At 31.6% G+C, this 14,350-nt stretch overlaps 1 protein-coding gene across 14 annotated transcripts in view; it reads right to left on the reverse strand.

The window, feature by feature from the left end:
* The window catches only part of LOC126780312 (basement membrane-specific heparan sulfate proteoglycan core protein), a 148,292-nt gene that overhangs the window by 82,229 nt on the left and 51,713 nt on the right, over positions 1–14,350 (reverse strand). For all 14 annotated transcript variants that reach the window (XM_050504673.1, XM_050504672.1, XM_050504663.1 and 11 more), the window contains exons 9-10: positions 14,109–14,192; positions 13,035–13,148 (exon numbers count right to left, since the gene is read on the reverse strand). In XM_050504673.1, coding sequence (XP_050360630.1) covers positions 13,035–13,148; positions 14,109–14,192 — 198 coding nt within the window. The remainder of the gene's footprint in view (positions 1–13,034; positions 13,149–14,108; positions 14,193–14,350) is intronic.

The raw sequence follows: 14,350 nt of genomic DNA on the forward strand, positions 1-14,350 counted from the left end.
ACGTAGACGCTCACTAACAACGAATTTTACTGAAATATTAACCAAAATATAATTTTCTTATCTACCCGCGCGAAGCCTGGACGATTAGCTAGTAGGAAATAAAAACACAAACGATTTACATAACGCCGGGCGTGTCGCTGAACTGACGTTCGTATCGAAATAGTTACAAAAATAATATGTTGCCTATCAAAAGATATTCCTATATCTATATCGGGTTCTTGAATTGTCTGTTATTCAGTGGGCTGTTTCGTTTCAATATGGTTGCTGTCATGGCTTAAGGAGTTGTTTTTAATCACACTTGACTTGCTTGTGACCTATCAACTGTTACCATCGCCATCGCATCTGATGTCATTGTACTTACGTAATTGATGTATCATACTAAATAATTACAACACAATGAATTGTCACGATAAATCAGCGCCAATAATAACCAATGAAACTGTTAAGGTCTAAAAAAATTATTGACATCGAATCATCTGATCGTTGCGTAATGTACTATTAGAGTCCTTAGATACTGTTTGATATGTTGACTAGAAAAATTCTTGGTATCAATGTTTCAAGACCAAATGTGTCATTAAAAACCTTTTAAATAAATGTCTTGAATTTGATAGTGTTCTTTATGTGCATACCATAACGATTAATTCTAAAAAATAATTCGAAGGTTTTACTAAAAAATATATTTTATAAAGTAAACTAATAATGTTAACTTTCTCTAAATTCATTTTTTAATAGCAACCGGTATTCATTTATATTACGAGAACAAGTTTCAGGTGGAGTTATAAACAACACATAAAAAAATTAGGATTATTAAAACACAGATACTATTTATTTAGATATTGAATTGTTATGTATGTAATAATTATGTTTAAGGCTAATTAAAAGTTTTGAGTCTAGTATACAGTTGCATTGAACAAGCCTTTGTGTGTGTCTCTCATTGTACCGCCCACGTAATAAATTCTGCTGTCAAATCTATACTTTGTATTGTTGTGTGTTTGCAGCGTAAGTGATACTAGAAATACAGACATAACATCATAGACCTAATCATTCACAGCGATTTTGACGATGTATGCTTGGTTTTGGATTTCTTGCAGTTCTAATGTTTATGGTTTTAGTGACCACCTAACGCAAGATCGCTCGTCTGACGTCCTACAGTGAAATAATTTTAAAAAAGTTAGGTGCTTCCCCGTTTAATCTTATATTATAACTAGCGAAACCCACGGCATCGTCAGCGTGGAATTCAGTGTAACGAAAATCCTACAAAACTTTGCCACTTTAGCGTACATACGGCCTATTTTATTTATGCAAATAAAATATTTCATTTATTAAAATGGCTTGTAATTCGCGATATATAATAGTCATATTAACTGAAAAGATTAGGCAGTTATTTTGAAAGCACAGGCAGACACTTCAATTTTATTTATTTGTGTATATAAAGTATAGAATCAGAGCAAAAACGATCAAGCCCCGAAGGTGTACGTCACCAATACGATATATTCCAATATCATTAAGGCTAATCGAATATCAGGTGATAACGGACATCTGCATCGTGACTACACTAAGTCAGACAAAGGTGGTTTCCGGCGTGTCGCGACGCGTGGCTCCGATCCTGACAGTATCACATCGCACATCTGATTTATGTCCGCGAACACACTCTCCACTAAGAAACACGAGACTAGGACTAAACAATGTTCAAAGTGTAAATAGCAACATCGCTTACGACTTAACAACTGTTTTGTTATTTTATTGTATTATGAAATAACCCTTTTATTTTTTCAATTACAGTTGCACAACCATTTCTCATAGGAGAATTCGCTCTGCAGGCTGCAGTTGCAATTAAGCTAGGCTGACCCTTCGAACTCACAATATATTTTAATAAAATAAAAAATCAGTACTCAGGCCTTCACAAAGTTCTACCGACAATTATTATTAGATATTATTGCACATCTTAAAATTATTTGTTGAATATAACTGGATATTAAAAACAAGACGAATTAAACAAACAACACGCGTAGAACACTCGTAGCTATCAGTATTTCATAACAATATTCGGCCTCCAGATTGAGGTTATCTAGGTTCATACAAAACGAGCACGAAACGAATAGACTAAGATAGATCTTGTGTTATGTTTCTAACAATAACTTTATCATGAACATATTTGATATAAAAAAAAAATATTTTCTTGACTTCGTTAGTTTTTTTTTTTCAGTTTAAATAATTGATTCAATCGCATTTAATTGACATCCTACTGGGAAAGTAGTTACTACTGAATTTCTTGACGATTCTTCTCAGTAGAATCTACATTCTGCAAATATATGGTAGCTTTACATTTAATTTAAATTTATAACGACGATTACTTTGAATACGAATCAAAAGTGTTTTTATGAGTCACTCGAACTCGAACTCGAATAAAGAATACTTTAAGTTTTGAATCATATTTCTGCCCTATAGATAAAAGTTGAGAGATGAGAGAGTACAAGTAAAACTTAACCACAGATCGTAGGTTCAATTCCGGGGTGGGTTTCCAATGGTTAATTTCTGCTTATAAATCATATCGTGGTCGATAAAAATTGTAAGGCATCTTACACATGTCAGATGAAATTCTATCAGATAAAATCAGCGTGGTGGAAAAAGTTCCAAGCCTTTTCACGCTTATCTTAATATATGAGACTTAGCTTTTGAATATTTCAATTTATAAATACTTTTATCATGTACACGTAGTATATTTGTTGCAAGTATCAATAAATTCTTGGTATATACATTTCTTTGTATAAAGAAGACGTTGCGTCTTTATTACAAACAAATTGCAGTCAATGAATAAATTAGCATAATTTTTTACATAATTACATTTCGTTTAGCTGACACGATATATTTTATGTACTTAACATAATTAAATTATGTATATAAACCACTTTAAACTGCCAATATATTGCACGCTAGGCCGAAACGTACTACACTTATTGGTACTTAATCAGAACAATATTGGCAATTTAATATAACCCATTATGGATGAGAGAGACATCGGTAGGAGGTGGATCGAAAATGAAGGCAAGCACGCGATCGCTACTATATTCAATTTCATAGAAAAACTTATTTTATGTCAGCGAGTTCCCTTGTACATGTATAATACAACGAACATTTGACAAATGATATGTAGAAATTATTTTGCGAAATACCGTTTCGTTTTAACAAATTAAAATTTGTTACTTGATAAAAAAAGCTGCGATTCGTGGTTGCACACAAGCTACTGACTTCACAACCGGCAATTAGATCGGCTGTACATTCGATCAATTGAATTTGGAAAGTCACATACTTTTTCGACAGGATAAAAGACTTGTTGAAAAGAGACAAAAGTTTTTATTAAATTCGAAAAAAGAACACTAACATTCATTCAATTTATTAGACTAAGCATAAAAAATTAGGCCGAACCTAGATTGAGCCCTTGACTATAATTGTTAATAAAAAAAAAAAAACAAAAATATGTAAAAAATGATAATTATTTTGCTGCACAAGTTTGTGTTTAAAACTTTGCAAAACCAGCAATAAATTGATATAGCAATTGACAAAACATTTCGTGCAGTGCACAAAATCTGATTCGTAATCTAGAACAAGGACTACGATATTTAGGACTGACGATTTTATCTTTTCCTGCAATTTCTATGTTAGCTCTATCAAATTCGTAGTAGTAATGTAAGGACTTAATCAACTGATGTGTTCAGCCCTATGTGTGCTTGTGGCTTGTATGTTTCTAAACTTTAGCATTAGATATTTATGCGATAATAACAAATAGTAATTGGGCGAACGAGCTTCGCTCAACTCTAATAAATAGTTATATTTTTTTGGGAATAATTGCGTTATTTCCAAAAAAAAATATAAATATCATCATCATCATCTTAAAATTTATAACTATATATATATATATATATATATATATATATAGTCAAATTGTATTATTGTCAAAATGATATTATTGTACGACAATAGATAAGTTTTTTTGTTATAAAAATCCTGCAACCTAACGCAGGGCCACCTACCGCGTCCAAATACACGAACCAACTATCAAAATCGGTTCAGCCGTTTGAGAACGTCAGTAACAATCACATGTACATCAGAATATATATATACATCTATAAAGATTAAAAAACCAGAAGTGACTTGGGGTATAATAATTATTATTACAAGTTTTATAACGGATGCTATCATTAGCTATAGCTCGAGAGCTTATTTCATTGAACTAAGGTAGTCCTATCTAAAAGTACTACCACTATAGAACTACTGCTTTAAGAAGCGAAGAGAAAAAGTAATCATAGAAATAATTAGTTTATCTGGTAAACTAAGCCCCGAAACCGCAGGACAAAGCTAGTCTGTTATAGAAGCGGATTGTAAAGCATGTAACGCTATTGTCAACAGTTGCCTGTAAAATGTTTAGTTACGGATTATTCCAAATACAAAAGGACACATGCAATTATAATGGATATGGAATATCGATTTCTGAAAACACGCAAATCACGATAGGGATGTGTTATGGGAAGTTTTATTGATAAAATTTATCGATAATTTCAAAATGATTTTTATTTAGTGCGACTCCATAAACAATTTACTAAATGCGATTAATCATTACATTTATAGTTGTAAGAAAATTCACTATTCTCTAAGTATTTACGCCCGACTCAATTTGCATCGATGTTCATTATGGGAAGGTTTTATGATCATATCCTAGAAAATCCATCATAATATTGTATCATTGTAAAGATACTATTTTCGACCCGCAACTTCGCCCACGTGTGAAGGATCAAAATTTCTTGATGATCATTTGAGTAGTCAAGACATAAAAGCGTCACAAACAAATAAACTCAATTTTGTATTTATCTCTAAGACAAGTATTGGATAAAGAGGTCGAAGTAGCACAAAGTCTTACAGTCAGAAATTGTTTTACAGGAAGAAGATTGCTGAACGAGAATTATAACAAATTTATATCAGCAACAGAGACAGTTGACAAAACGTGGACAGATTTTCAAATAATGCAAGAGGAAATGAAAAAACTTAGTGCAAACATAAATAGCATAACAACATTCAGTTCCAATATATCAGATGATTTGAAGGAAAGTGGGAATAGATTATGTAGCACTCGTCCATTATTACAAATTAAAATTTGTGGTCCTTTTACCGATTCAATTGAATAAAGCAAATCAAGAAAACCGTTATAGACCGACACAGTTAAAATTATAATCCTATAAAACATAGGCGAGAAAGAAACGTTTGAAAGTAATAGTTTATAAGCATATACTACTATTAATTATTACATTACTTTTTTATTAAAATTTGTGGAAACTGTTGTTTTATTATGTAATTGAGATTTTTAAATATCAGTTATAAAAGGTCATTGGTATCTTAAGGGTCAGTATAATCTATTGGGCATGGTTTTCATTTATTTTTAAAGTATATTTATCGTTATCATATTAGCCTAATTTTGTATGTAGTATAGTTTGCTATTATTATTATTACTATTAGACGACTACTTACAGACGAAATTTGTTTAAAAATTATATAATGATGACATTTTACGTAACACAATTACGAGTATTAAATTCGTATTTTTGTGTTAATCCAAGTCTTATCAATAAGTATAACCAATAAACAATATTGATATATTCGAAATAAATATTAAAAATAGCTATAGTAAAATCAATCGATTTTTAATTTATATATTATTTTCAGAGTATACAACAAAATAACGTCACTAATAAGTAGAATGTGATTAATTAAAAAAAAATCAATTGCTACGAAAAAATTAAGTAAGTAGCAAGTAAATAGCAAAATAAAGTTTTGGGAGCAACCAACGAAAAAGTATCGATGTTTAAAATGTCTAGCACGCGAACATCACAACACTCCCGTTACCCGTTTGTACCGAACAAAATTATTTATTGTTAAAATAAATATTGAAATATCAGAGTTATTTAACAGAGTTAGTGATTTCCTTTATTATGCTTCCTATATATACAAATACATATATTAAATAACCAAAGAATATTGTATACTTCATTCACACTCTCTCAGTATCTCCATTTCTTGACTCTGCGCCGGCTAACTTGATCTCGTCTACCCGGCCCTACTGGAGATATCATATTATCAAAAGAATGCTAATTTACTTTAGTTCTGCTATAAAATTCTGAAACGAACGTTAAAGTGGTACAATTTTTTCATTTCTTATATACCTCTAAATGGTTTTTAATTAATGCAGTCTTTCTTTATCCTCCATGCTTTACAAGAAATTTTCTAACGATTTCTCCATTACATGATATTATCCATTGTATATATTATCAATGTTTTAATTTGTTTTTTATATATATAAGAACATGACATTCTTGCTTATCACGTCATTAGCCTAAAGCTTTGGCTGATTATAATAATATTATATAGATAATAAAACGTTCTCCCGAACTCAACCTCGATTAAAAATAATTTATTCACTAAAGAAGCATTACACTTACTTATTGCATTATACTACTAAACATTAATTTCGATTTTTGAACCTTCCCTTGACAAAATCTTTGTTTTTCCTAACGTAATAAAATCGAGTTTATTAGTATCGGAAAAAAACCTTTATCACTAAACTATTAGTACTTGACATCGACTACGAAGCGCGCATTTAATGTAAGATTCATGTGACATTATTATATACCTTAAAAGGTGGTATTACATATTCATAGACTGCCTCTCCAATAGGCTGAACACAAAAGCCGACTTGAATTCTATACCTATGTACTTATGAAACGTGTCATACAACACATACCATGTATGATGTCGTTATGTATTAATTTACTTCAATAAAGCAGTACCTGTTTATTTAATACTGTTTTGTAAAGATAATTAATTACATTCCAAAGGTCATACAGATTGAAAGATCATTTAGCCTTCAAATTTTTTTTATATTTGTCGGTAAAAGTTCCTAATATAGTAATTATGTAAATAAATAATAATAATTTGTAACTTAAATCACAGTATTCAGTCAACACACGCTAGCTTCTATTTCGAACTATACATATAAAATATCCTTTTTCCAATTACGCTAGTTCATAATTCAAAGAGAAATACGTCATACTATGAAAATGGACGCTACTATAGACAATCTCACTGAAAGAAATATCTATCGTTAAGAAATAAATTTAAAACCTTTAACAAATAATCTTTAAAAGTGACGGTTCACTTGCCGATGATGATATATTCGGTCAATTGTCAACTAGAATAATGCCACCACCGCCACGAATAGCTAAGCGGTGTAAGTGTATAAAACAATTAATAATTGTTATTCTTATAAAACATTCAATTAATTTCAATTAAAATGAACTCGGAATTTGACACTCGTACAATATGATTGCCACAACAGCAGCGAGTACGATGTTAATTGGCTGAGATGAACATTTAATTGGATTTTTTATTCGTAAGTTCTACGAATAACTTTCCGCCCGCAGCTAAGACCGCGTGTGTGGTCTGCTGTGACGGTACCCTTGACAACGTGCATGCGAAATATCACCATCATCGGTTGAATATTTAAGACGTGAAAGCGAAACAAACAAACAAACAAATAAACAAATTCACTTTCACTTTTATATTATATAAGGATTAGACTAACTTTGGCATATACCTCTAATTTCTCAGTATTTAAATAAAGCGTTTCGTATGTAAGTAGGTATCTTCTATCTATAAAATTAAGTTACATAGTCTCTTTTAGTATTAGTTATTACCTATGTTGTTTACAAGGTCGAGAGTATAATTCGATGTGCAAAGAGTTTATTCATCACGTAAAACTCATTTAAGAGTATGTAGGCAGTATGTAACGAGCAAAGAGTTTATGTTATTTTAATTATAGCAAAAGCATTTTTACTGCCACCGCTCCTTAACGCGACTACATATCTAGCTTGCTATATATACATTACATTGCATTGGCATATATTATATACTTGGTTACTTTAAAAGCGATAAAATAATATATTGTATTTAATATTTACAAGTAACGATATTATACTGTGATAAAAGTAATAGCCTGTAATCATCCCACCGCTGGGCAAGGATCCGTTTAAAGAGAAGAACTTTTGAAACTTGGGAACATTCTGCGACAATGGTATTATTTCATCCGACTTACTGCTTTACTTTACTGCCGAGATTGATTATAAATACAAATTGTAATTATCTATATGAGTATGTATTTACAGAAGAAAAATAGTATATGTAGAATATCAGTTGTCTGGTTTCCATAGTACAAGCTCTGCTTAGTTTGGGATCTGATGGCCGTGTGTGAATAATGTCCCAGGATATTATTATTATTATTATTAAATTACGCACATAATAATTCAGAGGTGCCGCTTAGGTTGGAACCCGCGATTTAATGTTTTATTTTTATTACGTTGTCCTGTAGTATCTACAGACCTGTCCGTGCCTTTGGTGTATATTCTTATTTGGTAATTTGTGCATGCGCAATGTGCCTCTAAACTGTCCAATGTGCAATGGGGTCTAAACTGAATTGATAAATAAGTCTTAATTTCTAGTCAGCATCACAACCGATGTTTTCGCATTGCTATTATTATTATTTTTTATTATTAAAATTGATTGTTCTAGCCACTGTTCTCGATTCAACTATAAAATACATTATGCTATTCATTCGGTTCAAAAAAACTTTTATTCATAATGAAACACCCTGTTAACGGTACGATTCTCTTCACCCAAATTAATTTGACGATTTCAGGACTGCGCAAACTCCGTTCATGTTTGTCTTAATATAATAAATTTCAACAATTCATAAATATTTTAATTTAACTTATGATTTAAAATTATTATAATTTACATATTTGTTAACATTAATACATTAAATTTAATAATATCATTGTTTGTTATATATTATTATATATATTTATATGTATATTTTAAAGTTGTCAAGTCATTGCTATTTAAATTTTTCATAGTCAAATTAGTTATACTTCAAATACTATACCAAATATTTAGCAGTATATTCAACTAGTAAATTTGATGTATTTATTATATGTTTATATAAAATGAATCAGTTAACACAAACAATGACATATTTTCTCATACTTATTCAACAAAATGACCTCATACAATAAATTAACTGTTATACATAAGTAAGATATATAAAACAACTTTGTTCGCTACTTGAGATTTAAATTATTGTGAAGTCCATAATTGATCTCATACTGAGAAACGGATTTTAAAAGAATTTTTAACTTCGTAGTGTCAAATATATGCAACGATTTTTCCTAACATATTTAACAATAAATTATATATTATAAAAAGAGATTATGTCTGAATTTAAACTAGTGTACTCTTTCTATGAATCATTACGTAAGCGATTATTGAGTGCGGGGGGGGGGGGTGATGTGTTAGGTACGCAAAGTTTCATGATGATCGTTTGAGTAATAAAGCCATGAATAAAATTCATAAAAATATCTTGATAAATGTCTGCACTGTTTCCGCGCTGCAAGTACCGAATTATGATATTATGTCCGGATTGCGAAACTCATCATCATAAACACGAAGCTGTTTCAGTAATAACGAGTGTAAACGGTTTAACAGAGACCGCTGCGTATTGCTCGGGGTACAAACTGAATTGATAAATAAAAACAAATTTTATGAGATTAAATGCGCTAAAGGGTTTTGAAAAAAATAACAATCACGGTAACCGAATGAAACATCCGTAAATATATATATAAGCTTTACTATATAATGCGTATATGTAATAACTATTTAACGTGAGAACATTTAACAGTTGCTTTTATTTTTATTATTATGATGTTGACTAACCAAAGATTGACTGGAAGAGATTACTATTTTAAGAGTACCGCCATTTGTGTTGTTGTATCTTTTTTTTATATTAACTATTCAGTCGTATCTATCTTTTTTTCACGTGGATGTCGATAGTGGTTTTGTGTTTAAACTTGGGGACATTTTACGTGGACTTATCAACAGGCTGATGGTTGGGACAGTCCCGTTGTTAGAATAAGGAATAATTCATGAAATGCCGAAAGTATTAAGGAGATAGGTAAAACGCTACCTTTTGAACATGCGATAAACTTAACGAAACTCTGTTTTTATTTAAAAATTTTCATATTTATTTTAGTGGTGTTCTTTATATGTATATTACATGTTTTATCTGACGGGTTTTATGTGACGTCATGTTTTTTTTAAATATTATAATATTGGAATAAAAATCATTTCCTAAAGCAAATGAACAATATAAGTAACTTCGAGTGTATTCTATTTATATTTCGATAAACGTTCTTTGTTACACGGTTCTCATTACGTTGAGGACTACATGATGATTTCAATTGCTTGTATAATTTATTATAATTACCGCACTTGAATATATTTCTCGGCGCACACTCGACATTCTAAGCATTGAGAACAAAATAAGCTTAAATATCAATAGGGTGGATATATTTCAACACTATTTTTATTAAATAGTTATACAGTTTTTTTAACATATTAAATTTAAAAAAATATTTAATTACTAAACGGATTTTGATATTGTTTACATTTGAGATGTAGCTAATTTATCTGAAAAAAAAAATACTATTCCATTATATATGAAAATAACAATATGATAATGCATAACAAACTGAAAGTAATTTTTTTATTAACGTATTTATAATTCTATCTAAGAATAGTTAACTTAAAACGAACAACCCGCATATCTATATAAGTAATAATTTTATACTAAAACAATCTCATTTGCCTGATAAGAAATAGGCATAGAAGCCAAGCGACAAGTCGCCGATTACAAAGGTATTACATAATATAACTGACATCTGAGCCGAATTTTATAAGTGTTCTTTTTTAAGTGGAATTGAGTGACGTACCTCACAATCAGCTTTCCTTGATATCTATAACATTTCATAAGTTCGGCGTGAACTGTAAATCCGTCTTTAATTATTATTTTTTTACACCAATATAAAAAATTGAAATATACTTTAATTTGAAGTGTGGAATCTCCATTTGAAGTACAGATTCCATGAGGTATGTCATTTCCTTGTTTCTCAATAGACGATTAAGCCGATGTAATGTGAAACATATCAGTTCAAAATGATGGACAGTCTTGTATTGCTCGAATCGTTCAAATATTGTACCGGTTTAAATCATTTGAACATTCGTTATCTATAACTAATTTACCTGATGATATTAGAAGATCTTACGACTTATACTAATTTCTAAATATTTTTCCTTCAGTACAGTACAGTAACAGCCTGTGAGTGTCCCACTGCTGGGCTAAGGCCTCCTCTCCCTTTTTGAGGAAAAGCTTATTCCACCACGCTGCTCCAATGCGGGTTGGTGGAATACACATGTGGCAGAATTTCAATGAAATTAGACACATGCAGGTTTCCTCACGATGTTTCCCTTTACCATATAGCACAAATGAATTATAATCACAAATTAAGCAATGAAAATTAAATGGTACTTGCCCCTGGTTTGAAGCCACGATAATAGGTTAAAAATGTTTTCCTTCATTCTCATTTTTTCCTCACAGCCAATAATTAAGAAAATCAGTATCATACTCGCTTTGATTTCAATAGGTTATATTCTTTTATCAATTATTTAAGTATAAGTTTATATCTGTATATTTTATTTACTAGAAGGTTTTAGATATGATAATAAAACGTTGTAAGTTTCAGGAAGGTTATTATTAGTTGATGATGTAACTAATTATAATTAAAAAAAATGATATACTTGGAGAAAGCCGAGATGGCCCTGTGGTAAGAACGCGTGAATCTTAACCGATGATCGTGGGTTCAAACCCGGGCAAGCACCACTGAATTTTCATGTGCTTAATTTGTGATTATAATTCATCTCGTGCTTTACGGTGAAGGAAAACATCGTGAGGAAACCTGCATGTGTCTAATTTCACTGAAATTCTGCCACATGTGAATTCTACCAACCCGCATTGGAGCAGCGTGGTGGAATAAGCTCCAAACCTTCTCCTCAAAAAGAGGAGAGGAGGCCTTTAGCCCAGCAGTGGGACATTCACAGGCTGTTACGGTTACGGTTACGGCATATACTTGGAGATAGGTCTTAGCGCAAGCCCATCTGGGTAGGTACCACCCACTCGTGACATTCATTCTACCGCAAAACAGCAATACTCAGTATTGTTGGGTGCCGGTTGGAAGGGTGGGTGATAGCATAAGATCTAAGTCACCAAGATTGGTGGCACATTGGCTATGTAAGGAATGGTTAATATTTCTTACGGCGCGAATGTCTATGTGACGGTGACCAATCACCATCCATGGTGATCTATTTGCCCGTCCGCCAAACTGTATTATAAAAACCTCAGGTCAGATCAATAAAATGTTTTCTGGGTTTTTCTGTAAATAAATTGTCAGTAGCTCGAAGCATGGAATTGCTGTTGTTTTAGAATATCGTGCATCGCTATTAATAAGGCCTATAATACATCTCAGACATGCATTTTCTTTCTCTTTTATTTACCCTTATTTATTTACCCTTAAGATGTGTATAGGGTCACCGGCGTCAGAACTCTTAGCCGGAGTGTCCAACAATCATTTATTTAGGACGAATTTTAACATATTTGTATAACAACAAGACATATTTCCATATCATATCATTTGCTAAGTTAAACGCGTATCAGGCCACGTAATAGGCCGAAATAATAATAAAATAAAAATAATTGTTGTTTAACGATTTGTGACAATTACATGATTTAGACCCTCTATGCTAAATTATATTTGTGTTTGTATTTTATTAAGTTGCGTTAAAACATAGCAGCGCACGCGCATTGTTCAAACTAATAATACACGCTTCCTTTCTTATTCATAACAAATAATTTTACGGGGAATATGCAAAGTGTAACCGAGACGAGCATTATCGCAATCCTGTACTTATTTATCACTTGATGTCTAGACTATATATTGTTACACATTAGAAAAAGTCCTAGGCTTATATATCGGTATCATCAATGACAATGAACTATAAATAAATTCTGACGGCTGATAATTTTAAATCGATAAAGTACTTACCACTGTCACAGCCTTCCTCGTCGGTACCATCATCACAGTCAGGAGCTCCATCGCACCGCGCTTCGGGTCTGATGCATCGCGTCTCGTCGCAACGGGTCTCACCAGCGGGACAGACTATGAGAAAAGTCATTTAAAGTCAATTTCATTTGATATTTCGATTTTTTTAAGTTTTTATATTCCAAGTTTAAAAGTAAATGTAATATGAGATAACAAAATTATTTATTATATAATATGTTTCTATGTTTCCATACACTTTATTTTCTATTATAAATAGCTTAAAACCAATTTGCTTCATATAGTCTAATTATGTGGTAGGGCTTTGTGCAAGCTCGTTTGGGTACCACCCACTCATCAGATATTCTACCGCAAAACAGCAGTACTTAATATTGTTGTGTTCCGGTTTGAAGGGTGAGTGAGCCAGTAAGCACAAGGAACATAGCATCTTAGTTCCCAAGGTTGGTGGTGCATAGGCGATGTAAGCAATGGTTGACGTTTCTTACAATGCCAATGTCTATGGGCATTGGTGGCCACTTACCATCAGATGGATCATATGCTCGTCCGCAACTACTACTGAGTTACTAACAACTATTAAATAATTATAAGGCAAAAAAATCTAATTAAATATACAGGCATATTTTTTATGTAATATAGGTAGGTAGACTAGTAAATGGACCATCAGATGGTAAGTTGTCACCACCACCCTAGACATTGGCACTATAAGAAATATTAACCATCCCTTACATCGTCAATGCGCGATCAACTTTGCGAAATAAGGTGTTATGTCCCTTGTTGTTGCACTGGGTCCCTCGAACTTAAAGTCAGAACACGACGATATTCTATATTGCTGTTTGACGGAAGAATAAGTGATGAGTGGGCGGTACCCTGATGGGCTTGCACAAAGGCCTACCACCTACCACCATAAACACATTTATAAAAATACATATTTATTGATTACTTTATTAAAAGTATTATTATCCTCGGGTGTTTATTGTATTTTTGATTATTATATATTTTTTAATTATGATCGTCAGTATAGTTCCATTATTTTTATAATGACAATAACAATATGCTCACTATTTTCTTGATTCTCTTCTAAGCTCGGATTATCTGTTGCTGTTTCTGGTGATTCACCGATTGATTGAGATTCGTCTGGCGTTCCTTGAGTAATGTAAAGCAAAAAAATAAAAATTTAAAAAAAGAACAAAAGAAAAATAAAATATAAGTACAAAATTATCTTTGGTAGGTTCATTTGGCATTTATTATAAATTTTTCAAGTCAAACTCCGTCATTCGAAAATCGATCAAGATTATTGCGTC

This window comes from Nymphalis io, chromosome Z, assembly GCF_905147045.1.
Source record: "Nymphalis io chromosome Z, ilAglIoxx1.1, whole genome shotgun sequence".
NCBI lineage: Eukaryota > Metazoa > Arthropoda > Insecta > Lepidoptera > Nymphalidae > Nymphalis > Nymphalis io.